This window comes from Dipteris shenzhenensis, chromosome 2, assembly GCF_047967505.1.
Source record: "Dipteris shenzhenensis isolate YYH24624 ecotype China chromosome 2, Dip_SZ_1.0, whole genome shotgun sequence".
Lineage (NCBI taxonomy): Eukaryota > Viridiplantae > Streptophyta > Polypodiopsida > Gleicheniales > Dipteridaceae > Dipteris > Dipteris shenzhenensis.
Genome location: NC_141597.1, coordinates 7,478,592 through 7,504,559, shown reverse-complemented (window position 1 = coordinate 7,504,559; position 25,968 = coordinate 7,478,592). Strand labels below are relative to the sequence as shown.

The 25,968-nt window shown below is 46.8% G+C and overlaps 1 protein-coding gene across 1 annotated transcript in view; it reads right to left on the bottom strand.

The window, feature by feature from the left end:
- Positions 1 to 25,706, bottom strand: part of LOC147904292 (uncharacterized) — a 69,207-nt gene extending 43,501 nt beyond the window's left edge. Inside the window, exons 1-2 of the mRNA XM_087393943.1 lie at positions 25,301 to 25,706; positions 25,141 to 25,162 (exon numbers count right to left, since the gene is read on the bottom strand). Of these exons, the coding sequence (XP_087250069.1) occupies positions 25,141 to 25,162; positions 25,301 to 25,400 (122 nt within the window). The 5' untranslated portion in view covers positions 25,401 to 25,706. The remainder of the gene's footprint in view (positions 1 to 25,140; positions 25,163 to 25,300) is intronic.
- Positions 25,707 to 25,968: the final 262 nt, after the last annotated feature.

The following is a 25,968-nucleotide window of genomic DNA, read 5'->3' as shown; positions in this document are numbered from 1 at the left end:
AGGCTTGTGCAAAGTATCATGGCCATTTGGTGTCATTTTCATGGCATGGAATGGATAGTTCCTAGTTTTTCACCATGCATCATGCATCAGTATTCAAAAACATGCATCGGTGTGCTTGTAGCCCTGAAAATGGTATTTGATGGCGAGATTACCGTTGGAACATGATCCCAAACTACCTCTCGGGCCACAATACCATCAGGAGTCATCCTCTCCATCTGAAAGAGCTGGCTGTAAAAACCTGTGGTGAGGTCTAATATCTCTTGTGGGTCAGTGTGCATGATGCCCATGCAAATCCCGGAGATGCTGCAGCCGTGTGCATGTTGATCGGGGCCCAGTGGTCTAGAAGAACTGCTTTGTCATCCTGTCCTCGTGCTATACCCACCGGGCCCGGGAAGAGTGATAGGAGAACTCAACCCGCCGAATCTCCGTGTCTTGAAGCTCAAGGCGAGCGCTCTCGAACCTGTTGCTAAGCCACTCAGAACCTGGGTCCTGCTCCATGAGCTACTCTATGAAGGCGAGTTCTCTCCTCAAAGCCCGCTCACGCTCCTAAAGCATCCTCTGCCTAAGGGCGTGAGTTAGTAACTCCTCACTACTCCTTTGGATCACATCGGCCACCCATGAAGCCCAGCCCTCACCCGGTGTCATCTCTGACTACTCCCAAATCCCTGTCATGACCTTCTGGATCTCCTCGTCCTGCAGGAGGTCCTCTAAAATGCGGACCCCCTTCTAGGGGAGACCTCGGCGGGGCTGATCTAAGTGAAGTACTACGAGAGAGTGGTTTGACATTGTGATACATGCCAAAATCCCGATAGAGCCGCCTCTGTACAGTGCCCAATCCCCAATATAGAAACGGTCTAGTCTCTCAAGCAGTCCATCATGTCTCCTCTGTCTGAAAGAGAAGAGGAAGCTGCTAGGTATCCTGCTAAAATCTGGCTCTTGCCACGGGTCCCTGCCACTGACCATGAAAATGAACTGCTCCCACGTGCTACACTATGTTGCTGGCATCTCAGAGAAGGCGGCGCTGCCCTGCTTGTCTTCCCCAAACTCCAGGTTGTTGAAGTCCCCTCCAACAATCCAGGAGTCTACATCCGGAAGACACTCTGACAACCTCCTCCAAAAGGCCGGGCGGTGCTGTCTGCACGCTGGGACATACACATTCAAGATCCCAATCTTGGACTCTCCCGTCCTAGCTCCCATCCAAACTGCTCGTCTTGGGATAAGCTCGCCCTGATCATAGACCTATGGAGCCAAAGTCTGTGAGACCAAGATGCAGAGCCCTCCACTCCGTCCTATTACAAGAGACCACTCCTCCTCCAGACCTCTCCCTGGGAGGAGGTGGTGACGCCGTCTGATGTTTGCTGCTGAGAACATATGCTCTAGATCAAAGGATGTCCAATGTCCGTCCTACCACTGCCCTCTGCAACTCCTGCCAGAGTATCAGGTACTGCTGACTACAAGCACGATCATGGAGCCCGTGCACGTTCCAACTCACTATGGTCCAGCTCATGAGGACGAGGATGCAGAGATCAAGGCTCTCCTGTGAGTGGGTGCCTGCTCCAGAAAGACTGCCTTATGTGACTTTGACGAGGATTTGGAGGGCGAATAGTCCATGTCTGTGCAACAATGTACTAGGGTGGATACCGGCTTAATGCCGATCTTCCGTGCCCACTTCATCATGAAGGAGACTTCCACCCTGAACCACTGCTCCGTACACTTCTGGAGGAACCAATAGTATGCATGATCCACCATTGCCTCAAGCAGCAATCGTCTTAGGCGCCGCAGGCAGAGGGCCAGACACACTGCACAGAGAGAGACAAGGTTGTCCGCGAGGCACCTGAGAAGGAACAGCAGCAGCAGGAGCCCTTACGTGGGAATCAACCTCCCTTAGCGGAAGGACCACCGCCCAACCAGATGATCCTCACGTGATGGAGGTTCAGCATCCGCATCCATCCTTGCATCAGCAGCGAGCCCCAGGAGTTCCTGATGAGGCAATGGCAGACGGTAGCCAGACAGCGGTTAAGGAGGAGCGGATCCAGAGCTCCGGCGAACCTGATCAGCAAGGGGAGCCTGTGATCACCCCTATTTCCTCCCCTCCTCCTCCCCCTCTAGATCCCTACCCCCCCTTCTCCTCCACTACCCCCCCGGGTTCCCTCCCACCCTCTCCTTCCCCCCCTCCCCTCCTGCTATGATCACTCTCACCACCTACCCCCTTCCCTCTGTCCCCCACCTCCTCTCGCTCTTGCCGCCCCCCTCTCCACCTCCGTAGCAGGTTCCTTAGCCTCCCTCCCCTCCCCTGCTTCGATACCGCTGCCAGTAGGCAAGGGTAAGACGACGACCCCTTCTGCTCCCTCATTGCAGCATCAAGCCCATTCGGGGAGGGAGTCAGAGGGACGAGACTCATCCTCCAAGTTAACAGCTTCCCACCTATAGCTTTGCTTGGTTTCTCTCTTTTTTTAACCTAGGTCTAGTCGCCTTTTGATGGGATCACCTAAGGGGTCTGAGACTCTTGCTGCTCCTATCGGAGCGAATGCGGGACTCTGGTCTGCTGGCTCTGCCTACTCTGCGGGGGTGGGAGGGGAGGCACTCGGCCATGGCCACGGGAACAATCTCTGGCTAGGTGCCCCATCTGTCTACACCGAAGACACTACCCTGGTAACCCATAAATCTCCACTCGCTCGCAAAGTGTGCCCCCTTCGAGGGTCTCTAGGAGGATCAACTCTTGGAGGGACTCTGGACTCTCAACCACCAATCTGATCCCACCATCTGCTACAACTGAGGCGACCGACTCTGGCAAGGACTCGAGCATGGTGCCAAATGCCCGACCAATGGAGGGGAGGATGGATCGATACTCCTTGGGGAGCCCTGGAAAGCGGAGCGTAACCGAAAAACAAGGAACATGGTGTGTCGTGCCGCCTTCGAGGGTGTCCAGGAGGATCAACTCTGGGAGAGACTCTGGACTCTCAACCACCAGTCTGATCCTGGGGACCCCGTCATCTGCTACAACTGAGGTGGCCAACTTTGACGAGGACTCGAGCACGGTGCCAAATGCTCGACCAATGGAGGGGAGGATGGATCGATATTCCTTGGGAAGCCCTGGGAAGCGGAGCATAACCGAAAAACGAGGAACATGGTGTGTCGTGTCCATGTCCTCCACTGTAAAGCCATGATACCAAGGAACGAGGTAAACTAGATGCGGGCCAAAGAGGATGGGACTCTACTCCACGAGTGTCGAGGCAATGTCGGGGAAGCTCAACTGAATGAGGAATACGCTTGAATGAGGAATACGCCTCTTCCATAGATGGTAACCTCCTAGATGTGGTCACCCTCTAATGCCAAGCTCGCCTGGATCCACTCTCGCACCTGTCTCCTTGTAGGCGTGAGGCCCATAATTCTGCCCACGAGCGCCTTGTCCTGGAGGGACTGAACTGCCTAATGTACTTGCTGCTTGTCAGTTGGGGAAAGAAGAACCTTAACGACTGTGGCATTCGAGGGTGCTGCCATAGAGCCCCTCTGGCCAGCAGACCAAGGGTCACCACCAAGGTTTCCTTTCGCCTTAACAAATGCTTCTGCTGCAAGGAGGAAGGAGAAAAAAGGAAGGGTGAGGAAGAGCATCAGAGGGGGAGGCGGAGACGAGGCAGGGTGAAGGAGGGAGAGGGCAAGGACGGAAGTGGAAGAAGGAGGAGGGCAAGGAGGGCGGAAGGCGTAAGAGGAGGGGGGACAAGAAGGCGAGGGAGAGGAGGAGGAAGGATAGGAGAGGAGGGAAGGAGAGGGCAAGAGGGCAGAGAGGAGGCGGGGGAGGGAAGCTTGCGGGGGAGAGGAGGAGGAAGCAGGAGGCGGAGGTGGCGGAGGTGAGGGGAGGCACGGGTGATGAGAGCAGAGCGAGCGAGGCTGGCGGGGGCGCAACGAGCGGAGGGGGAGGCAGTAGAGGCAGAGTGCGGCGGGGCGAGGGGCTAGAGAGGGGGAGCGGAAGGGGCGGAAGGAGCGGAAGGGGCGGAAGGCAACGGGGCAGCCAGGGGGGGCGCGGCAACTCAACAAGAGCTCACGGGGAGCAGCACGCAGCTTGTTCTAGCTGTTGATTTCTTGATTTTGGCATGTTTCTAGAGTTTTACCCTTGAGCATCTTGATTTTTGTCATCCCACTCTTCAATCACTTTTATCCATGCATCTTAGATATCTTCAGCTTGAATCGAATTTTCAGTTTCATCAATTAGTTGGATGAGACGCTTGCTTTTCCATTTTAACAATTTCTATTTGTCACTCTTCGTCTTCAATGCACAATAGTCGGTCCCTTACAAACGTATATAAAGTTCTTGTACCATAAAGACCTTGAAAGAACCAATGAGTTGTTCTGACACTTAGTTAAGATTTACCGAAAAGCTTTCTCAAAATCCTCCAAAGACAATGGAGTGTGAGGTAGAACAAGCCAAAAACTTGTTACAAGTTGAGTAAATTCAAAATAGCATGCTTATCATGAAAGGCACTTGGACCTTTTAAAATAATCGAGACAAAAAGAGCGAGTCTTAAAAACCTGATTGTATATTACTTATGAACCGCGTACAATAACTCTATTTTATAACAAAGAGATATATAAAGCACACTTTGCTTTTATTGTCTAATGTTAAGTCTCTGCTAACACCTCCTCTATAGACTTAGCTAGATGTTGGTTACCATTTACTTTTGTGCAGCTCCAAAGGGAAAATCCAAATATTGATTAACACTCGTAAACTCCACTACTTTTCCAAAATTCTCTTCAATTTGTAGATGAGATAGTTAGACTTCCTACAATACTAAGGACTGTATTATGATCGCCATGTTTGCTTTCTCCCAAGACTTTAGAGAAAAATCTGCTATTGTATGTTGTGTACACAATACTCAAGCTTTATCGTTTTCTTCTTTACTTCAACTTTGACATAATGATAATGCATATCAATATGCTTAGATTTTGAATGTAAAACCTCATCTTTTGTCAAAGAAATAGTAGCGATCCACTTGAGCCTACTTTAAACTTTTCAATTATCATCTCAACCGTATAAGTTCTCGACTTACTAAAGAGACTACGACATATTCTACCTCTGTTGTTGAGACTACAACAAGATGTTGATTTTTCTCATCCACGAAACCAAAATTTATCCTTTTCATTAAGTTGACACTTTTTTGGTATATAAAAGACCTTGTTCCAATGTTCTCTTTAGATATTATGATACTCTCTTTGCAGCATGCTTATCTTGGATCAAACATAAATTATCCGGATGTATTTGCAACATACCTGATATTAGGTCTAGTAGCATGAGCGTTTATGGATAAAAGCGACTGAAGAGTGGAACAACAAAGATCAAGCTACTCGAGGATTGATTCCATATGCTTTGAAGGATTCAATCTTGATAGACATAAAATTTTTACAACACTTACATGAGTTTTAAAATTGTTTAGAAAAAACACTTCTTAAAACAACTACCTAAGAAGTGCTTCATCTTTGAAATTCTCTTTTCAATTTGGATTATAAGATTACTAACTCTCTTGATGAACATATTGAGAAGATCTGTTTTGGAATAAATGTTTGCACTTACATAAGTTTTGAAATTATTTAGAAAAAACGTTTCTTAAAACAACTACCTAAGAAGTGCTTCATCTTTAAAATTCTCTTTTCAATTTGGATTATAAGATTACTAATTCTCTTGATGAACATATTGAGAAGATCTATGTTGGAGCAAATGTTTGTTGTGGGTGTGCTCGCTTCAAAGAACTAACATGTTGCTATGCTTTTAGAGGAATGAAAGTACTTAAATTAGACACAATTGTCACATCGTATTGGCAAATAAGAACAATGTGAATTTTCAAGGAGCTTGCGTTTTGTTTAAGGATCTTGCTCAAAAAGTTAAACCAATAGAATATCTTGAAGAGAAAGATCCTTGGGAGCTGCCATGTGCCCTCCCTAAAGCAGATGTACTAGAGGGTTTCTTGTTGTTCCATAGACCTTTTGGTCTCCAATGGATGTTAATAGACTTTCTTTCTTTCTTTCTAGTACGAGGTAAAAGAAGTTCATTTGATTCCTTCTCAAATAATGAACAAGCTCTATATATAGCACCCAAGCGTTTTCATGGTTTTCATATTTGTGGACGAGGATACTTTTTAAGTTAATCGTGGATACCAAGCTTATCAAGCTGGTTGTGGACACCAAGCTTATCAAGCTGGTCATAAAAGCCAAGCTTTTCGTAATTATCAAGTTAGTCATGGAAATCAAGTTAGATTTACTTATTCAAATGAACCGTGAAAAACATGGTCATGATGAGAAGTCATGCTATTTTAAAGATTTACAAATCAAAGACAGCTAGCTCATGATGCTTAAATGATGCTTCTTTGGTTCATGAGAATGGTGATGACAATGGTCTCAAAATAGAAGAACTTACATAATGTGAGTACACTTTATGATCATACGACAAAGAACAAAATTTAATTAACAGCAGATTTCGAAGCTACTCAACATATGACACATCATCGTCAATGGTCGGCTAATTTTAATTCTCTTTATGTAAGAAAGTTTGTTTATTTGAGTGATGATTCTATCCATCCTATTAAAGGTATTAGAGACCTTCAAATACATGTTGGCTATGGCAGACAATGGAAGCTCAAAAATGAGTGAGAGAAAGCCAAAAACGAGCTGCTACATACATAAGTTTTGAAATTATTCAGAAAAAAGGTTTCTTAAATCAACTACCTAAGAAGTGCTTCGTCTTTAAAATTCTCTTTTCAATTTGGATTATAAGATTACTAATTCTCTTGATGAACATATTGAGAAGATCTATGTTGGAGAAAATGTTTGTTGTGGGTGTGCCCGCTTCAAAGAACTAACATGTTGCTATGCTTTTAGAGAAATGAAAGTACTTAAATTAGACACAATTGTCACATCGTATTGGCAAATAAGAACAATGTGAATTTTCAAGGAGCTTGCGATTTGTTTAAGGATCTTGCTCAAAAAGTTAAACCAATAGAATATCTTGAAGAGAAAGATCCTTGGGAGCTGCCATGTGCCCTCCCTAAAGCAAATGTACTAGAGGGTTTCTTGCTGTTCCATAGACCTTTTGGTCTCCAGTGGACGTTAATAGACTTTCTTTCTTTTTAGTACGAGGCAAAAGAAGTTCATTTGATTCCTTCTCAAATAATGAACAAGCTCTATATAGCGCACCCAAGCGCTTTCATGGTTTTCATATTTGTGGACGAGGATACTTTTAAGTTAATCGTGGATACCAAGCTTATCAAGCTGGTCATGGACACCAAGCTTATCAAGCTGGTCATAAAAGTCCCCCGCCTTTTGGAGCTTTCGCAGTTTGTCGATGCGGTATGACGGCCGTAAGCTCGGAACCGGTGGCCCAGACGGACCCCCCCCCTCCATCAGCCTACCGCATAACACTAACAGAGCATCAGGTCTCCTTGGTGAAGCAGGCCGCCACTGACTTCTCCCAGACATCCGTTTATGGGGGAGTCATTGGCTACGCCCAGACATCAGGGACTGGTTGCAGTCCACCCTCTACCTTGAGGACAGCCACATTGAGGAGGTCGCACTCATGGGACGTGGTATCTTCTGGCTCAAGCTCTCCTCAGCACAGGCTGCGAGCGATATGGTCAGACGGTCCCCTACTTCTGTGGGTGGGAAGATCATCCTTATGGTCCCATGGTATAGGGGTTTCAGTGTAGCGGACTACGATGCCCGCTTTCGCATTCCTCGCCATCCAGTTACCCTCATTTTCCCAGGCCTCGCAACAGAGCTTCGCCCGATCATCAAGGACCTGGGGGCGCACTTTGGCTGGCTCATGCAGGACACCTTCCTTGATGCGGCGGCAGCCCAAGGGGTGCCACGTGTCAAAGTGGCAGTCCTACATCCGCAGAGTATCCCCTCGGAGTTCGAGATTGAGACAGACACAGGTGTGGTGACGCAGCGCATTATGGTCACTGGTCGCCCAGATCAATGTCTGAGATGCCACGGCTTCGGGCACCAGGCGCGCTCCTGCCCTCGCTTCACGAGGACAGAACCTCAGATGGCCCCCATCCAGGCAACTCAGGATTCCCCCCGCCAGGCATCGACACCCCCTCCCGAAGGGGAAGGCTAGACTGAGGTCAAAAGAAAACGGAAAGGAAACAAAACAGGACCAAAAAAGCCTTCCCATCTACAGCAACAGACCCCTGTGGTCACCAATCAGCAGCAGCCGGTAAGGGGAAGGAGAAAGGGAAGGAGAAGATCAGCCAGCCTCCCCCTCATCCTTCACCCCACCTCCCCCTCATCCTTCACCCCGCCCCCCCCCTCCCCCCTCCTCCTCGGTCCCCCTTCCTCCCTCCCCTCCGGGATCCCCCCCAGCACCTTTGGTTTCAGCCCCCCCTCTCCCTCAAGCATGATCCCGAGGGAACCCCCCCATCCGCCTGCGGCCCCGAAGCCAGCATAGACCTCCTCCGCGCCTATCCCTCCTAGCCCGGTGGAGGGGAGAGGCCCTTCCTCGCAAATGGCCAGCACCACTCCAGCTCGTTCGACAGCCAGCACCCCTCTTTCTGGTTCTGACTCCTCATCCTCGTCCCCACACGCAAGGGCAGCTCCTAGAGCTCTACCTTTGGAGTTTTACCGAGCAGGACCTTGGGATTATTTGGATGCAGGTGGTATTGGCTCCTTCCCTACATGCCTAGACATCAGCATCTTATTCCTCCGAAAGGGGGCGGAGGGTAAGGTGTCCGTCCTTGCCCCCCATGATGGTCCTAGCTATTCCTTCACTATCGCCAGTGATGGGAATGAGCAATGGACGAATCAAAATGTTTGAGAGACGATTCGAGATCAGCAGTCCCAGGAGCAGGTGCAGGACTGGATCAGTAGCAGAGCAGCGGAGCTTCTTCAACAGCAGTGGAAGGAGGGTGACGTTTATCTGAGATGGTGCCACAGTGCCAAACGATTCCGCCTTTTGGTCATCATTCGACCGCCTCTGGAGTGGATCTACGTGGAAGGGCTCCGCCCTTGGAGGACATCAGAGGTAGCGAGCTTCTACAGTATTTCCCTGGCGGAGGCTTCGAGTTGGTTAGAGAGAGCTTACCACCATGGGGCGAAGGGCCTCTCCCCTCTGTTGAAGGTTTTAGAGGATGGGTCCGATGATCCGGCCTCTCCTTCGAAACCCTCACAGAAGCGCCTTCGTCTGTACACTGGACATCCTCCAACCACCTCGACATCGACCGCAAGCAGACAGCTGTTTGTGGCCCATCTCCCCTCTTCATGAGTGCACGCATTATCTCTTGGAACGTCAACGGGTTCCACTCATCAGGAACCCGTGGCCCCAGGAAGATGGTGATGGGATATCTCAAGGTGTATGCCTCAGGCACACCTTGGTTTCTATGTGTGAGTGCTAGAGGCACAGTTAGCTACCCATAAGCACAGTTAGGTGGTGGAAAGCCACATAGGATAATTGAGAGAATCTAGGAGCAGATTGAGGAGATGATTGTGGAGCTCTGAAGTCATCAGTGATGTCAGTGAGCATGTATGAGGTGCCTACTTAAGGACCTCACTCTTCTTCATTCCATAATGCAAGTATTCTGAGTTTGTGTCCACTCTTTGCTTTCCTTTCAGGAGAAATCGTCAAAACTCAGGTTCACCCTGCAGCAACTCCCCCGGGCAATAGCGTGTGCCATTTCGTCCAACCTCTGTGCTGGATCCTCTCTGGTATATGAGCTTTCTTTTGCTTCAGAAAGCCCTCTTTTCCTTGCTTTGAAGAGTGAGCTACAAGCCCTCCAATTTCAGTCTTTTGATTTTGACAGTTTTGACAAGTTTTTGAAGATGATGCTACATAAGATGCTATTCTAGCATTTCTGGTTTTTTGAAACTTTCAATAACATCAGTACAAGTGTGGCTTCAGTTTTGCTTTGAATTGCTAGACCTGGTTTTGATTGGAAAGTATTCATTTTAGCCACCTCTATGAAGCATGTAAGAAAAAGCATCATTGATTGAATATTGGTCACTAGTCTTTGCTACATCAAGTGCTTATATTTTGGAAGCCTTTCAGTTATTTTCTGCCTTGTAAGAGAGAAAGACACTGCCCAATATCTGGGTTAGACCCTCTCATGGCTACCCTATTGAATCTAGAGAAGTTCAATGGAAAGGGCTTCCACACATGGCAGATGAAGGTGAAATTTGCATTGATGAGGGAGAACCTCTGGGGACTTGTCAAACGGACTCCAACCGCTTCTTCTACAGCCTCCAATGCTGGAGAATCCTCAACTCCAACACGCCCGGCAAGGGATCCCGCTAGAGAGGAGAAAGCATATGGTATCATTGCTCTTGCTTTAGGAGATGATTATATTCACCACATCTCTGACTTAGAGTCTCGTTCAGAAGCTTGGCAGAAGCTTGACATGATTTTTGGTGCTAGCTCTCACATCTCTAAATTATCACTTAAAATCTCTTTCTTTGAATTGAAGATGGTTAGTGACACTACTTTGGCAGCTCATGTCAACTATATGCGGAGTCTTATGACTCAACTAGCTTCTATCAACTCTCCTATTACTCCAGATGATGCTATGGCAGTGTTACTTAAGAGTATGCCTGAAGATTATGATCACATAATTACCACTTTGAAAAATCTTCCTAATCCTAATCTTGAAGGTATTATCTCTGCTCTCCAAGAAGAAGAAAGGCATATGGAGCTCAGGAAAGGCAATGACACTGTTTATACTGTAAAAATCCAGAAGGGCAAGTTTACCCCTTGCAATCACTGTGGAAAGACAAATCACCTTTCAAAGGACTGCTTCAAAATTAATCCATGCAAACACTGTGGCAAGAACAACCATAATGAGAAGTTTTGCAGAGCCAAAGCAAAGACAGAAAATGCAAATCTACTTTCAGTTGAAGAGCCTCCACAAGATGAGGCATCCTTTGAAGATTATGCATTTTAAATCATCTCTATGTATGCTCCAGATCTCTCTTTTTATGTCAAGGTACTCAGCCTGGATAGTCCTCCAAAATCAATGAAATAAATTATTGTGTTTTGTGTAAACACCTCTGGTCACCTTATGATGTAGGCCATGTGTATGTTTTGCTCCATGGTACCTCTTGCAGACATTGTGTGCATGTACATGCAGGGGAGATAACCATTGGAAGGTCTTTTTGTATCCCTTTTGTTTACCTTACACCCAAGGGAACCCTTGCTAGCATGAGAACCTAGCCATAGATTTATCCTTGACCACCATGAGATGGCATGAGAAACTATGAGACTAGATGTATCCTTGACATAGCCTGAGGCATTCCCTTGAGGGGGGATTTGATGGGATATCTCAAGGTGTATGCCTCAGGCACACCTTGGTTTCTATGTGTGAGTGCTAGAGGCACAGTTAGCTGCCCATAAGCACAGTGGAAAAAATCTTTTGGCGAGCTTTTTAATGTGAGCTTTTTTACCATTTCCTTTGTTTTTGCGAGCTTTTTTTAGAAATCCATACATGTTTTTGTTATAAGAAAGATGGGGAGGTTAGAAAGAGGGGGAGAGGATATAGGATATATTCATTTTCATAGCATGTGGAAGGGGTGGAAGAGTGTATACTATGCACAAGGGGGGGGCGGATATGAGTGGCAGTAGGAGGCAAAAAAATATGGAAGATATGTCCATATTCAAAGTAGAAGGGAGGAACTATGGGAGATATGTTCATTTTAAAAGTGTATAATTTGAAACTTTTGACCTCATATTTGGATTCCTCGTCGAATTCCGGTCATTTTGAGTACGAACATGACCATATTGCGATAAAATTTGAAAAAATGGTGTTTTTGTCATTTTGGCCTGTTTCGGGCCTATTTTGAGTCTGCGCTAGACTCAAAATAGGCCCAAAACAGGCCAAAATGAATTCATGACAAAAACACCATTTTTCCAATTTTTATTGGAATATGGTCATGTTGGTACTCAAAATGACTGGAATTCGACGAGGAATCCAAATATGAGGTCAAATCTATCAAATTATACAATTTGAAAATGAACAAATTTCTCATATGCTCTCCCTTCCCCTTTACATTTAGTAGATGAACATAACTTTCACATTCCTCATCCTCTCTCTCCTCCTTGCACTCCTCTTTGCATACCTTATAAGTTCCCCCTCTAACTATGATAACGAATATATGTTCCAACTCCCCTCCCCTCCCTTCTCCATGCCACTTTACCCATGCGCCCATCCCTCCCCTTTTCCTTTATCTCCCCTCCCCCCCCTCTCTCCTCTTAACTGCAACCACAACCCAAACTTTCCACCCACCCCACTCCATGACCCCCCCCCCCCTCTCTCTCTCTCAGGTGAATGAAAAGCTCACAATATTCATGAAAATTGAAAAAAAGCTCATGACAAAAAGCTCACCAAAAAATCACACCCAAGCACAGTTAGGTGGTGGAAAGCCACATAGGATGATTGAGAGAATCTAGGAGTAGATTGAGGAGATGAGTGGAGCTCTGAAGTCATCAGTGATGTCAGTGAGCATGTATGAGGTGCCTACTTAAGGACCTCACTCTTCTTCATTCCATAATGCAAGTATTCTGAGTTTGTGTCCACTCTTTGCTTTCCTTTCAGTTTACCAACAGATGGTGCTCAGACAGGAGCTCCAGCCAGCCTTGGTGGGAAGGGTAGATGTGCTCCTATTGCAGGAACACAAGCTTTCGGCTTCTCAGACCAGTAAGTGTGGGAAGGTCCTCACAGGACGCTCCCACACCTACTGGGAACCTTCAATTGGCGAACAGGGGAGGAGTGGGGGTGTCTGTACCTCCATCGGAGCTTCTCTAGTTCAGCATGTGTGTGGTTTTGGCACCTTGACCCCAGGACGAGCGCTTTGGGTGGGCTTGAATATTGAGGGATCCCGCATCGGCATCCTCAATATCTATGCCCCGACCGACCTCAGACGGAGAGCCGCTTTCTGGAGCTCTTTGACAGACTTATTGCCAGAGATGGATTCTTGGATTATAGGAGGGGACTTCAATAACCTTGAGACTTTAGGGGATCAACAGGGACGGGGCCTAGAGTTCCTCAGTATAGCTCAGGCGGAGCAGGCGGTTTGGGACTCCTTCTTGTTCGCTGTGGGAGGTCGGGACAGTTGGAGGGAGCCTTCCTTTTGCAGATGGACAGGGAGTCTGGACTTCTCTTGGGGTGACAGGAGGGAGGGAGGCAGACTTCCGGAGCGGTTGGACCGTTTCTATGTCAACGATTGGGCACTAGGCAGAGGTGGAGAGTCAGGAGTGGTTCCAGGGACGACCCTCTCTGACCATGCCCCAGTCATCCTAGTCCTGGACTCAGCCTCTCACTCCTTACCTCCACACTCGTGCCGGATCCCAGACTCCATCTACTCCAGAGCAGCGGTTCGCAGCAAGATAGTGGACCTGTGGGAGCGGGATTGGGACCCCATGGGGGATATGGTAACTCAGGTAGCTCAGGTTCTTGCCGAGTCTAGTCTCATCTGTCAGCAGGAGGCGATTCAGGTCAGGCAGCAATGGTGGGCGAAGGAGAGGAGTCTCAGACGAGATCTTGCCTCGATACAGCGGATGCAGCAGTCTTCTCCAGGCTCTGAGGAGCTCAGACAACAGGAGGTTAGAGCCCGAGCCATGCTAGAGGAGATCACCCAGCGACGCTCAGAGTTCTCGTTTCATGCTTCCAAGTCCTTATGGGCTAGGAACGGCGACAGGATGTGCAGAGAGTTCTTCAGGACTCATGGCCAGAGGTCAGCAAGGTAACAGCTCCGATCTCTTAGAGTGCAGGATGATAGTGTCAGGACAGCTCCAGACGAGGTCCGAGACTTGGCGACAGATTTCTACAGATCCCTGTTCTAGCAAGAGCCCCCAGAATCTTGTGCCCGCCGATGCAAGGAGGAGGTGTGGAGGTATACACCGTCGCTCGTGCAGCCTAGCATGAGTGAAACCCTTCTCGCCCCTTTCACTGTGGCAGAGATGCAAGATGCTGTGAGCGCTATTGATGGGCAGAAAAACCCAGGTGAGGATGGGCTCTCTAGAGCTTTCTTCACCACCTTCTGGGAGCAGGTCCACCAGCCTCCCTTGCTCGCAGCCTTCCAGCATATCTTCTCCAGCGGACAGATGCCAGAGAGCCTTGCGACAGGCTTGATTTACCTCATCCCCAAAGGGGGGGACCGTCAGGAGATCAGACAGTGGCGCCCTATCACCCTCCTCCCGATTGCCTATAAAATCCTCGCCAAAATGATAAGTAGCCGCATCCGCCTCCTGCTACATGACTTGATCCATGACACCCATACTAGTTTTGTCCAAGATCGCAGCATTTTAGACAACATTTTCACATTCTCAGAGGCGACGGAGTGGGCCCAGCACAGTGGCCAGCACCTTGCCATACTCCTCCTTGACTTTGAGAAGGCGTACAATAGGGTAGACTAGTCCTTCTTGGAGGGTACACTCTCTCGGTTCGGTTTCCCAAACGAGTGGATTAGAGGTATTGCTAGTCTCTACAGATCGGCCTCCAGCCGGGTTATCATCAGCGGCAGGATGGGGGAGAGATTCACCCTCGAGCGCTCGGTGCATTAGGGCTGCCCGCTTGCGTCCTACCTCTTCCTATTTTTTGCGGAGGCCATGACTCACTTCCTACGAGCCCGTACCACTGGTCTTCGAGGGATGCGCCTCCCTATTCGGGACGATGCAGACCTTCTAGACTCCGAGTATGCAGACGACACGGCCCTGTATGTGCAGGATGATATCGAGTTACTGGAGCGAGTGAGACTATCTTTAGAGGTTTTTTGCTAGCCGCTGGGGCGAAAATCAACTGGCATAAATAAGTTGGTTTTCTTACGGATCCGAGAGCCAGCTCACAGTGGGGTATTTTCCTGGGGTTTCGCTGGATCCCTAGAGGACAGACGGCACGTTACCTGGGATTCCAGGTAGGTCTGGATATCACGCCGGCTCAACAGTTCTTACCGGTCCTAGTCTCCATACGACGGAAGCTAGCCTTCTGGAGCACAGCTCGGCTATCTTTGGCAGGCAGGGCCCTTGTGGTCAATCAGGTCCTTCTTGCCACCGCTTGGTACGTGGCATCTTGCTGGTGTTTCTCGAGATCGTGTGTAGCCCAGTTAAGGAGACTGGTGCGGAACTTTCTTTGGTCTGGCTCAGATGGTTCCGACACCACCAGAGCCCGGGTCGCCTGGCACACGGTCATTCTCCCCCAGACAGAGGGCTGTCTTGGCATCATAGATCCAGAACTGCAGAGTCAGGCATTACTTGGCAAGTTAGTCTCATCCGCGGTCTGACCCCAAGAGAGCAGACGTGGAAGCTCTTGCTTCAGCATGGTCTCAACGCGTGTATCCCCAGAGAGGGGGTGATTGGCAGCCGTCTATCCGGTGGATTTTCACTTCAGCCCCACTGACTTAGCCCCGTTCCCCCTTCCTCCGTGGCCTCGTCTCGGTCTGGAGGAAGTTGCGGCACAGCCTCTCTAAGGTTCCCCCCAGCTACTGAGAGGAGATAGACAGACAGCCCCTGATCTGGAGCAGCTAGGTGACAGATGATACAGGTCGCCAGCTTGGAGAGAGATCCCATATCCCATGGGCGCTCTGGGCGTCTGAGCCTACGCGCTCGCTCCGGGTTTGGAGGGACGTCTATAGCCAGTTGAGCCCAGGCAAGCTGGCAGCAGCAGTAAGTACGACACGTGGGATCCATGATCAGTGAGCGGAGATCGATGTTGTCATTCCTGCAGGTTGGAGGATTCCCATGATCACCAGACAGCTCCTCCCGGGAAATGAGAGGTGTCTAGGGCAGTTCACACCCCGTGGCATTCCTTTGGTGGTTGCAGGCCTTTTCTCGGACTCCTCGATTCACTTCTTCTCCGTCGCCGATGGTAGTCGTCTCCAGAGCAGAGGCCGTGATCGACCCCCCAGCTTCCCTGGCAGCACCTTCGCATCATAGGGCTGCAAGAAAAAACGTGGCATATAGACCCCCTGATTATGCAGGACCAGGACTGGAGACTCTGGATTTGGGAGGGCCGCTCCTTGACAGGGGTGGAGTGGGACCCAGGGGAGTGGCGCTGGCCACCACTGGAGACCTCAGAGAACCCTATCCCCTTCTTCTCATACAGTGCGCGTACTGGTAGGCGTGCTCTTGGGGCTCTCCAGTGCAGGCTACCCACACAGGCACATAGTTGGTATGCCCAAGGGATATCTCTGGTTTTTCTTCGCACATTCTGGAAGACTCTTTGGGCAAGCTAGCGGCCGATGGAGATCTCTTACTTTCTTTGGATGGTGGCCCACGCACCAAGAGACATGTGTCATGCCTTCCAATAGCTGACTGCATCACTCTTTCTCAAGCATGGTCTCCCGAGTATAGCTGGGTAACTTCTACCTGTATCTTTAATGTCCACTACATAGAAATTGACGGTGGTGGTCAACCTGTTGACAGTGATGGGCAAATCCTCAATGACTTCCAAGGTGGCGAGTTGTCGACCATCTGCTACTTTGATTCGAGTGAAGGAGCGCCTTGTGCATTTCAAATTCAACCTCTTCATAATACGGAGTGTCATGATATTACATGCAGCTCCCCCATCAACACACACACTTTTGACACGGCAATTATCTATGATGACATCTACTGTATGCGGGTACTGATCAACTTCTTCAGAGATAAAAGAAATCTCTCGTACCTTTCTCTTTTTCTTGCTCCTCCGTGTTGAGAGCCCTTGTTGCAGCTCACGTCTCACCTTAGGGCTTAATGCTATTAGTTCAAAAAGCGTGATGCTCAAAGACCAATGAGCAAGGTCCTGAACGACCGAATAGTCTTCTTGCCCTAAGCCAATAGAAAAATCCGAGGACGATCACTTACTCCTACGAGATCTTTTAGTCTTCTTTATTAGTGGGTCTGCCATCTCAGCATCTGAGGGATCTGAGAACACCTTCTTCCAAGGGCGGCCCAGTCCACGGTTTAGAGAGGAGTCCGAGGTGGTACGACTAATCTTCCCAAGATCAAGGACCTCTACGTCAGAATCCTCGATGCCTAATCCACTTAGAAGATTCACCCTTGGAATATTAGGACATTCGGTGCGATAATGACCCTTCTAGTGGCACTCGTAGCACACAACATTGGCACGTTCTCTTGGAGAGCGATTGGCTTGATTTCTGATACCTACCACCTCAAGCCGAAGATCGTTCAAGACCTTGGCTAGGTCATTGACTCCGGGTTCTTTAGCAGGAGGGGCCAGGGGAGTAGAAAGCAGAGGGGCTCGTGCACAAGGCTGGGAAAATCTTCCATGTTGAGGATAAGCATCTAAGGGGGGACCATACATTTCAGGTGGAGGCGGTGGATACATCCCTGATGGGAGGTGGGGCAGACTGAACTTTATCAAACTTTTGAGCAATCTCATGTGCTAGCACTATGGTCTCTGGATTCTCTCATTTAAGCTTGAGACGGAATTCATCACTTGCTCCTACTACAAGGTAGCCTAGCACATGCTAAGTCATTTCAGCTCGAAATCCGACATTGTCCTCATGCATGGCAATTAAACCGTCCAAGAGCACGACCGCTTGATCCACATATCGCCATGCCGTCGCACCTTCTGACTGCTTCAGCTTTGCCACCTAGGTACACATTCTCCGGTCCTCTTCTTTGCCGAAATACTCGATCATAGCTGCTGTCAATCTCGGCCAACTTTGACGAACGTCTTCGACCTGCTTCTCGTACCACACTTGAGCCAAACCCTCTAGAAATATGGAAAGAACCAACAACCATCTATCTTCAGTAAGAAAGTTAAGAGAAACACAACGGCACTTGAAGGCCACAAGATACTCATTTGGATTTTCTTCAACCCGACCACAGAACACGGGAATGTCAACCATGCTTGAAAAATGGAAAAGAGAGAGACGAAATGAAGCTTATCTATTGGCAAACAATGGAAAGAGGTAGCTTGAACTGAAAATCTGATGAAGATACATCCACAAAGCACACATAGGCAGGATAGGGTGTGACTGGTGTATTGTGAAACACTATACGGGAAAAATCTTCAGCATAGAATAGCTCATAGACAATCTTAAAAGGACCAACCCTTATTGGCCGAGGCATGATATTGCATCCATCTTTACAGACGAGAGTTAAAGACATGACGTTGCATGAGGTTGTTCATCAAGGCAAACAAGAATGCCATGACAAATGTCAACAGTTGAAGAGCTTGCACATCACCTTCAGCTTCTTTCAGTTCTTGTAGTCGCCATGCTATTTCTTCAAGAGACATGACGTTGCATGAGGTTGTTCATCAAGGCAAACAAGTATGCCATGACAAATGTCAACAGTTGGAGAGCTTGCACATCACCTTCAGCTTCTTCCAGTTCTTGTAGTCGCCATGCTATTTCTTCAAGAGGTGTGCGATTTGGCATCCTTCTTTTGAGCAATGTCCTTAAGGACCTTTTTTATAATCTTCCGAAGTCAGTAAACTCATATCAAATATGCCCAACACTTAGTTTCATGATGCCCACAACTTTTGCATTCCTTACAAATGATCACCCTCATTCGTGGCTTGCATCTTTGTTGGGCTGGTGCTTCCACTCGTTTCATGCGTGATTGAAGTACAAGCTTCACGTGCCAAGAAATCAGCAACTAAATTTTGAGCTCGGGGAATATGCTGAATTTTTACCTCTTCAAATTGTTTACAAAGTTTCAATACTTGTTGATGTCGTGGAACCAAGCCTTCCCTCCGCACCTTCCACCTTCCACGAACTTGTTCACACATGAGTTGAGAATCTCCTCGCACCTCAAGTTGCTTGATGTGATATTCTTGTGTCTTTTGTAACCCAAAAATCAGTATCGAGTACTCAGCTTGATTGCAAGTACTTGCAGGTGCAGACATGCTATAGCAATACACCTCACCCCTTGGTGAAGTGAGCTTCACACCCACACCAGCAGCCTTGGTCGAAGTTTTGTATGCTCCGTCAAATAAAAGGATCCAAGATGTCATTACACCAAAACTAGAATCCGGGTTTCTCGGTAGTCCAAGATACGTAGCAGGAGAGGGTGGGGAGAATTTAATACTTGAGCAAGACGTTCAGCGCCAAACAGACTTACAATCCTTTGTTGATAGTTTATCTTTCGACCAAAAAGAATTACAACTTGAAGCTCAAAATGTGGCACGAAGGGTTGATTAGGTACAAAAGGATTCCTTGGTCGAAACATTACCAACCATAGCTAAGCTCTAGAAACCTTTGTAGTGAGATCAAGAAGAAATCATTCAAGACGAGCTTATCCACAGGAATTAACAAGCAGATGCGCCAAATCTCACCCCAAGCTTGTGGATCATCCCACTCTTGAAAGAATGTGGCACGAAGGGTTGATTAGGTACAAAAGGATTCCTTGGTCGAAACATTACCAACCATAGCTAAGCTCTAGAAACCTTTGTAGTGAGATCAAGAAGAAATCATTCAAGACGAGCTTATCCACAGGAATTAACAAGCAGATGCGTCAAATCTCACCCCAAGCTTGTGGATCATCCCACTCTTGAAAGAATGTCACCCTTTTAATTACCTCCGATGCAGTAAGTAGCTCGATCACCACACAATGAGTAGAATTGGAATCAAAGCCCTTCCAGTGTATCACTAGTTCTTCACCTTGAACCATCCACAGTATATCATCCAACCCGTCGTCTCCTCGAGCAATGCCTTGTGCAATCAGTTGTTGAAGATCGACATGAAGATCAAGAAAGAGATCTCGCCAATTGGTAGCCGTAATGAGCGGAGGACCAAGCATCAAATCCTTGAACCCGTCGAGAAGTGACATAAATATCCACCCTCTTCGTGTGACGTACGTACTTGAAAAAAATTCAGACTCTGCAATCTAGTACGAGATATGGATGGAGCACATGAAGTGAAGTACTTTTGCTTTTTACAGCAAGAGGAAACTCCCTACGGTTAGAGAGTTATAGTTCATGAGATTTCAAGATATAAGCAATATCATTACAATTTAATCACTTCCAATTTTCTAACCCAATGGTAAGTCTTCCTTTTGTGAATGGGGAGGTCTTGGGTTTAATCCCCACTCCTTAATAAGAGGAGAGGAGAGGAGAAGAGAAGGAGAAGAAGAGTGTAGAGTGTAGAGGAGCGCGAGGTCTGTTACAGGAAAAAAAAATTTGAAGCCCGCAGAGGCCACGACCGCGACCAGAAGACGCTGAAACACACATCACAGGAGACGCGTAGTGCGCGTTCACGCATAGACCGCATGCAGGATCCAGAAGACGCATAGGAGCTGCGAACAAAAGATACGCAGACTGAAGACGCAGAAACGGAGAAGTTTTGCAACCGCAGAGACGGAGAACCGCGAGTAGATGTCACCGATTAAAAGTGCAGAAACAGAGAATCGCGCACAGTGCACACAGTCGTAGGAATGACAGATGTCGACGGACGGATTGTATGCCACTACTTCTATTATCTAGAAAAGAAATCAAGGCATGAGGCTAGACGCTAGGCATGGCGACGCTTGAGAGCGATGTGGGAAGAGGAAACGTGAAGGGAGAAGCGTTAACATGGGTGGGAAAAAAGGATTAATAGGAATGGAAATTAAGAGGGGGACTATGGCACAAGGGGGAAGTGAGAGGGGGAAGAGGAGCATGTACCTTCTAAGAGGGGGAATGTAGAGATCGAGACATCAAGGAAAGAGAGTCATGCTTTATTTAAAAGGAAGGACAAAGTACTAGCTAGGTGACTTTACAAAAATGAGCGTGTCCCATCAAGGAATTGCCCCCTCCTTTTATAGCCACCAAGAGAGGGGATCTCTCCCAATAAATGCATCCTCCCACATGCATGGTGTGTGTGGAGGAATCTCTCATGTGGGCTAGGAGGGTACGCACTCTCAATTGTATGCGACAACCCTTTGTCTCATTTTTTCACATAAATCAAACCCCATATCCCAAGTCTAAAATACTCCCTTAGTCTCTCCCCAATTTTATAATCCGTTCAAACATCTAGGAGGACAAGTGGAGGGTTGGCACAAGGAGTCCAATAGAGGCATGTATATCAAGTAATACACCATTCACAAGGGCATGCATATCCATATCTACATCCAAAATTGATTGGAAATGTGCTTGTCTTAATCGATGATGCCATAATATGCTTGATACCCAATCTTTGCTTGTGATGGCATTTACAAACTCTTCATTTAATATCAACTCGTTTCTTGATGTTTCCCCAACAGTTGGGATGTTGTGTTTGATGAATCTTCCACTATGCCTTCGCTGGACTTTCAAAAACAGCCTGTTGTTGATGCCCTAGATATCTTTGACAGCTTGATGCCTTTGTTTCTGTCCGATCCTTATGATATCTCAGGTTGTACCTCCTTCCTCTGTTGGTGATTTGCAACCACATGTGCAGCCAGATATTTTGCCTGATATGGCTCTGATTGATCAGGACCATTTTGCACAGGGCTCTTGACTAGGAAAGAGCTGAAATCCAGGAGCCCAAAAAGGTCCCCCGTCGGTTCCTTGACCATAGTTACCAAGGAACAGCACTCCTTCCACTCCCTTCTACTCAGCCTCTCTCCTTCTGCTCCCTTGAACCTTCTCCACTCAGCCCCCTCCCCTTCCACTCCCTTCTCCACCCCCTTCCACTCAGCCACTCAGCCCCCTCTTCTTCCACTCAGCCTCCTCTCCTACTCCTCCCTTCTCCTCTCAGCCTCCTCCCCTTCCACTCCCTTTCCACCCCCTTCCACTCAGCCACTCCCCCCCTCTCCTTTCACTGAGCCTGAGGATGAGCATGAGGATGATGGCCCCAAGTCGAGGATGATGATGAGGCTCACAGGATGAGGGAGAGTCCTCTGTTCCTGTAGACCATTAGGCGGCAAGCCTGACTCTCTATTTTTCTATATACCATGTACTGTTATGGATAAATATGTGAAGCCTGTGCTCTTGAAAAGCAACCTCGTCGATTCTTTTCACGTAAAGCCATAATGAGTGGCAACGATTACTATCAATCTAATAGTATTATGTTTAGCTATTGGTGTAAAGGTCTCATCATAGTCAATGCCCTCTTTGTGAGCTTTTCAAGTTTTATTTCGTATGATATTATCATACTTCTCTTTCATGGCTTCCTCTTGCCAATTGGGATTGCCCTTCACATCCCTATAACTCTCAGGCATTGATGTTGGTCATTAATGCATGACTCACATTGAGTGTATCAAGTGCCCTTCAAATTCTTGTAGACTTTTCTCGTTAATCAATAACATGGCCTTTGATGGTTTCATAAAACCATCTCAATGCGATCCTTGACTCACGTCACCAATATCTGATGAAGGTTCTTCCATAACATGCGGTTCAGTTTCTCTTTCTACCACTTGCTCAACGATAGAATAGAACGACTCCTTCATCAAAGGTTGCATCCCTGCTAGTGATGATATTACGTGCTTCAGAATTCCAAATCCCATAGGCCTTGTGATCATTACTATAGCCAACAAATATACCTTTAACTTATTTATTTTTCACTTTTCTATTGTTGGCATCAAGGATAGAGCATAAGCCATATCCTTAGATGATCTATTCTAGGCTTTATACTTGTGAAGGCCTCTTCAAGAGTGTTGTTTAGTACCACTTTTGTAGCACTTTGCTTATGAAGATACATAGCTTTAGACCACAACTAGTTTGGTATATTACAATCTTCAAGCATACTCCTAGTTTTCTCTTCATGCACTCAACAACACCATTTTATTGGGGTGTACCGAGAGATGGAGTAATGTCTTTTAATGCCCTCCTCTTCGTAGAATTCAATAAATTCTGCTCACTTATATTATCTCCATTTATCTGATCTGAGAGCCTTGATATGCTTGTCAATTGCTTTTTGACCATGGCAACGAATTCCTTAGACATATATGAATGTCAGGAAGTAAACCTTACCTCCCATAGATTTGACATTTAAAGAACCATATAGATAAGAATATATCAACTCAAGGATACCTTCTCTTCTTGAATACTTCTTCACAAACTTTTCACGACTGCTCTTTTCCATGATGCATTCTTTGCAAATCATTTTCAATTATCAAAGATGAGACAGGCTATGCATAAAATCGTTTCTATGTATGAGAACTAGTGCTCTCTTACAATCTGTGAGAGAGCATGATGGCAAAATTGACCCACAAGTCTAAAAGACAGTTGAAAACTAACTCTGGATCAAGCTGGATCAAGCATTTCCTCACCAAGCAATGCCAATTGCTTTGTCAAGTATTTAAGCTGATTCAAATGGTCATTAACATTCTGATCCTCTCGTATTTCAAGCCTTTTAATGACTAAATAATGTTTGTGTACTAGCATCCTCTCAGATTTCTGACAACACTTATGTTACCTCAATGCTCAGGTTTATAAGAGTATGACCTGCTGGCTCTTCTCAGCATAACTCCTGTAATTCTCTCTTGGACGTTTTTCAGTCCCATCAATCATATCCCACAGCTTTTGAGCTTTGAGAATATTCTCAAGCTTAAATTTTCAGATGCTCTAGTTGGTTCCATCCACCTAGCACTCTCTAGAAGGAGGCATTCATTGGTCTGACTCATCGGGACTTAGCTGGCTATCACACAAAAAGTGTGAGTGTGTTATGTGCATTAATAGGACAAAGCAATCAAATGAAAGTAAAGACACCTAGGGAAATGACTGAGACTTTCTATGAAGCACAGGCACCAAATAGAAATAAGGCGTAAGCCTTACCTCTATTCAAAGCCAACCAGCATTGATGCTCCCCCTCGAACCCAAAACCACCTCCAAGCAATTGGTGCTCTTTTCTCAGTGTGAGGATCTCCTAGCTATCGTAAGCCCTTCTCTTAATGTGAGAGCATATTAAGGTATGAGATGATTACACGATGATAGCTCTCAATGACAAGGATCAAGTGGGTAAAACAGGGCCCACGTAATATAACTAGCAATATGTATGGCCCTTCGCAATGAAAAAACAAAGGATGAACCAGTCAATGAACCAAGGTATAAGAGGCTGGTTCTTGATAATGAAGTAAATACACACAAACAATGCGTGTTTTCAAAAGCTCTCAATGGGTGGTGCTTGTGGATATGATAGTGCGTAGAAAGGACCTCCAAATGATGAGGCTAGGAAGAAATACCAACGGTTAGGCTTCATGTACCTTGTGACCACTTAAAATGAATGACGACTTTGGTTTAAAAGTAAGTCAGTCAAGCGACTTATAACTAAGCATACCAGTTCAGCAATAACATAGCTGCAAGGCAAAAGCATGCAAGCGTTAGTAAGCAAGACTGACTCGGATGCAGGAATCAAGGCCAACACGTGGTCTGCTGCTGCAGCAATGAATGTGCACGAAGTATCAAAAAGCTCCAATACATCACCAAACAGGTAATCCAAACAGCAAGTGACTGCCAACAAGCAGCACATAAAGAACGTGCACAATGATGATGATGCATGTAGGGTCTTCCATTGTTTGAGAGCTGGAAGACATCACATGCATCCTCCCCTAAATGCAATGCCAGAACCTGGACAATTGAACACTCCAGTTGCCAATGAGAACAGTCCACAGCAGGAATTCAAGTAAGCTGTGGTCTGCTAAACGGAGCTATCTGCATAAATATTGCTAATGCATAAACAGTTTGGATTATAAGTTGGTAGAACAAGAGTTGTGGGCAAGGCAGAATTGCAGCAGACCGAAGTATCCTAGTTGCATCAACAGAAACTTGCAAAATGCAGGCATGAAACCTTATACCTTTGTCATAAAGGTAGTGAAAGCTAGCAGGCCCTTCCACTGAACAAATATCACCGAATGATATTGGTACGCTTTTTAGGGGAAGATTTTTATGTTTGGAAGGGCATGTACGGTCAAGGGAGAACAAATGGAATTAAGAGAATAAGTATCACGTACGCTTAGAACGGGGAGGATTTTGATATTTGAAGGGGCATGTATGATCAGAACGTTATTCACAGGACAAATTGTCCAGATTTATACGTGGTTTGTCTTTAGCAACAACAGAAATCGAGGGAGTATTTTATTCGATTCCAAAGTTGCATATCCTTCCTTCTCCGTACGACGTAAATTTCTTATTCCTTCGATACGGTTCCGCAAAACATGAAGCCGACGAGGCGATCTTGAGCGTATTAATCTATACTTCCGCTAACATCTACAGAACCATAATTGTAAATATGTAAGGCAAGAAGGGGTTGTGTTGCCAAGAGACTTACCACCAAAGCGCAAAGCAAAAATCTGTGGGAAACAAACGGAATTGTTAGAAAAGAAACAGCTCTCTCTCTCTCTCTGACACACGCGTTTTTTGATTAAAGCTCTCTCTCCCTCTCACACACACAAGCACATGGTCGAGATCAGGATTTCAAAGAGCAGTACACGGCGTATCAGCAGTTATTGTCCCGAGTAGATCCGAGTGCCAGAGGTTCCGGTAGTTTTGCCGAGCTTGAATTTTGTCCAATGCCTCCTGTTTCACCATGGCTACAGCAAGGGCAACACACACACAGAGACACACAGACCGAGAGAGAGAGAGAGGATTTGAAAAGGAATGAGTGTATATATAAGGAGCGAGAACTCGGCCTGTCTTGCGAGATAAAACGGTCGAGATGTGCGCACCCAATGGGATTCAAGGTACGTGAGGTAACTCTTTGAACAGAAATTTCTCAATTCAACAAGAGTGCATGTATGCACGGAAGCACTTGCTCTGGCTACGAGGCTCTATCGAAAAGAAGTTTAAGGACAATTCCTGCATCCATGTAGTTGAAAAATGCAGGGTTACTTCAAAGCGGATAGCCTCTACTTAACCTCCTTGAGAGACCGGCTTATTGTCTTATTGTCAGTGATATCTCTCTATATTACAAAGTTCATTTTTTTGTCATGGAGAACATAAGTACAATCTTAAACGAAAACTTGGGATCCCTGTAATGAAAATATCATAAAGAGAGAAAAAAATAAGGAAAAAAGATTGCTAGTTGGCCAAACAGCCCCCCACCTCACCTAACTCCATGTGGCATTACATGAACTCACAAATGTAACAAGCAAAAGTC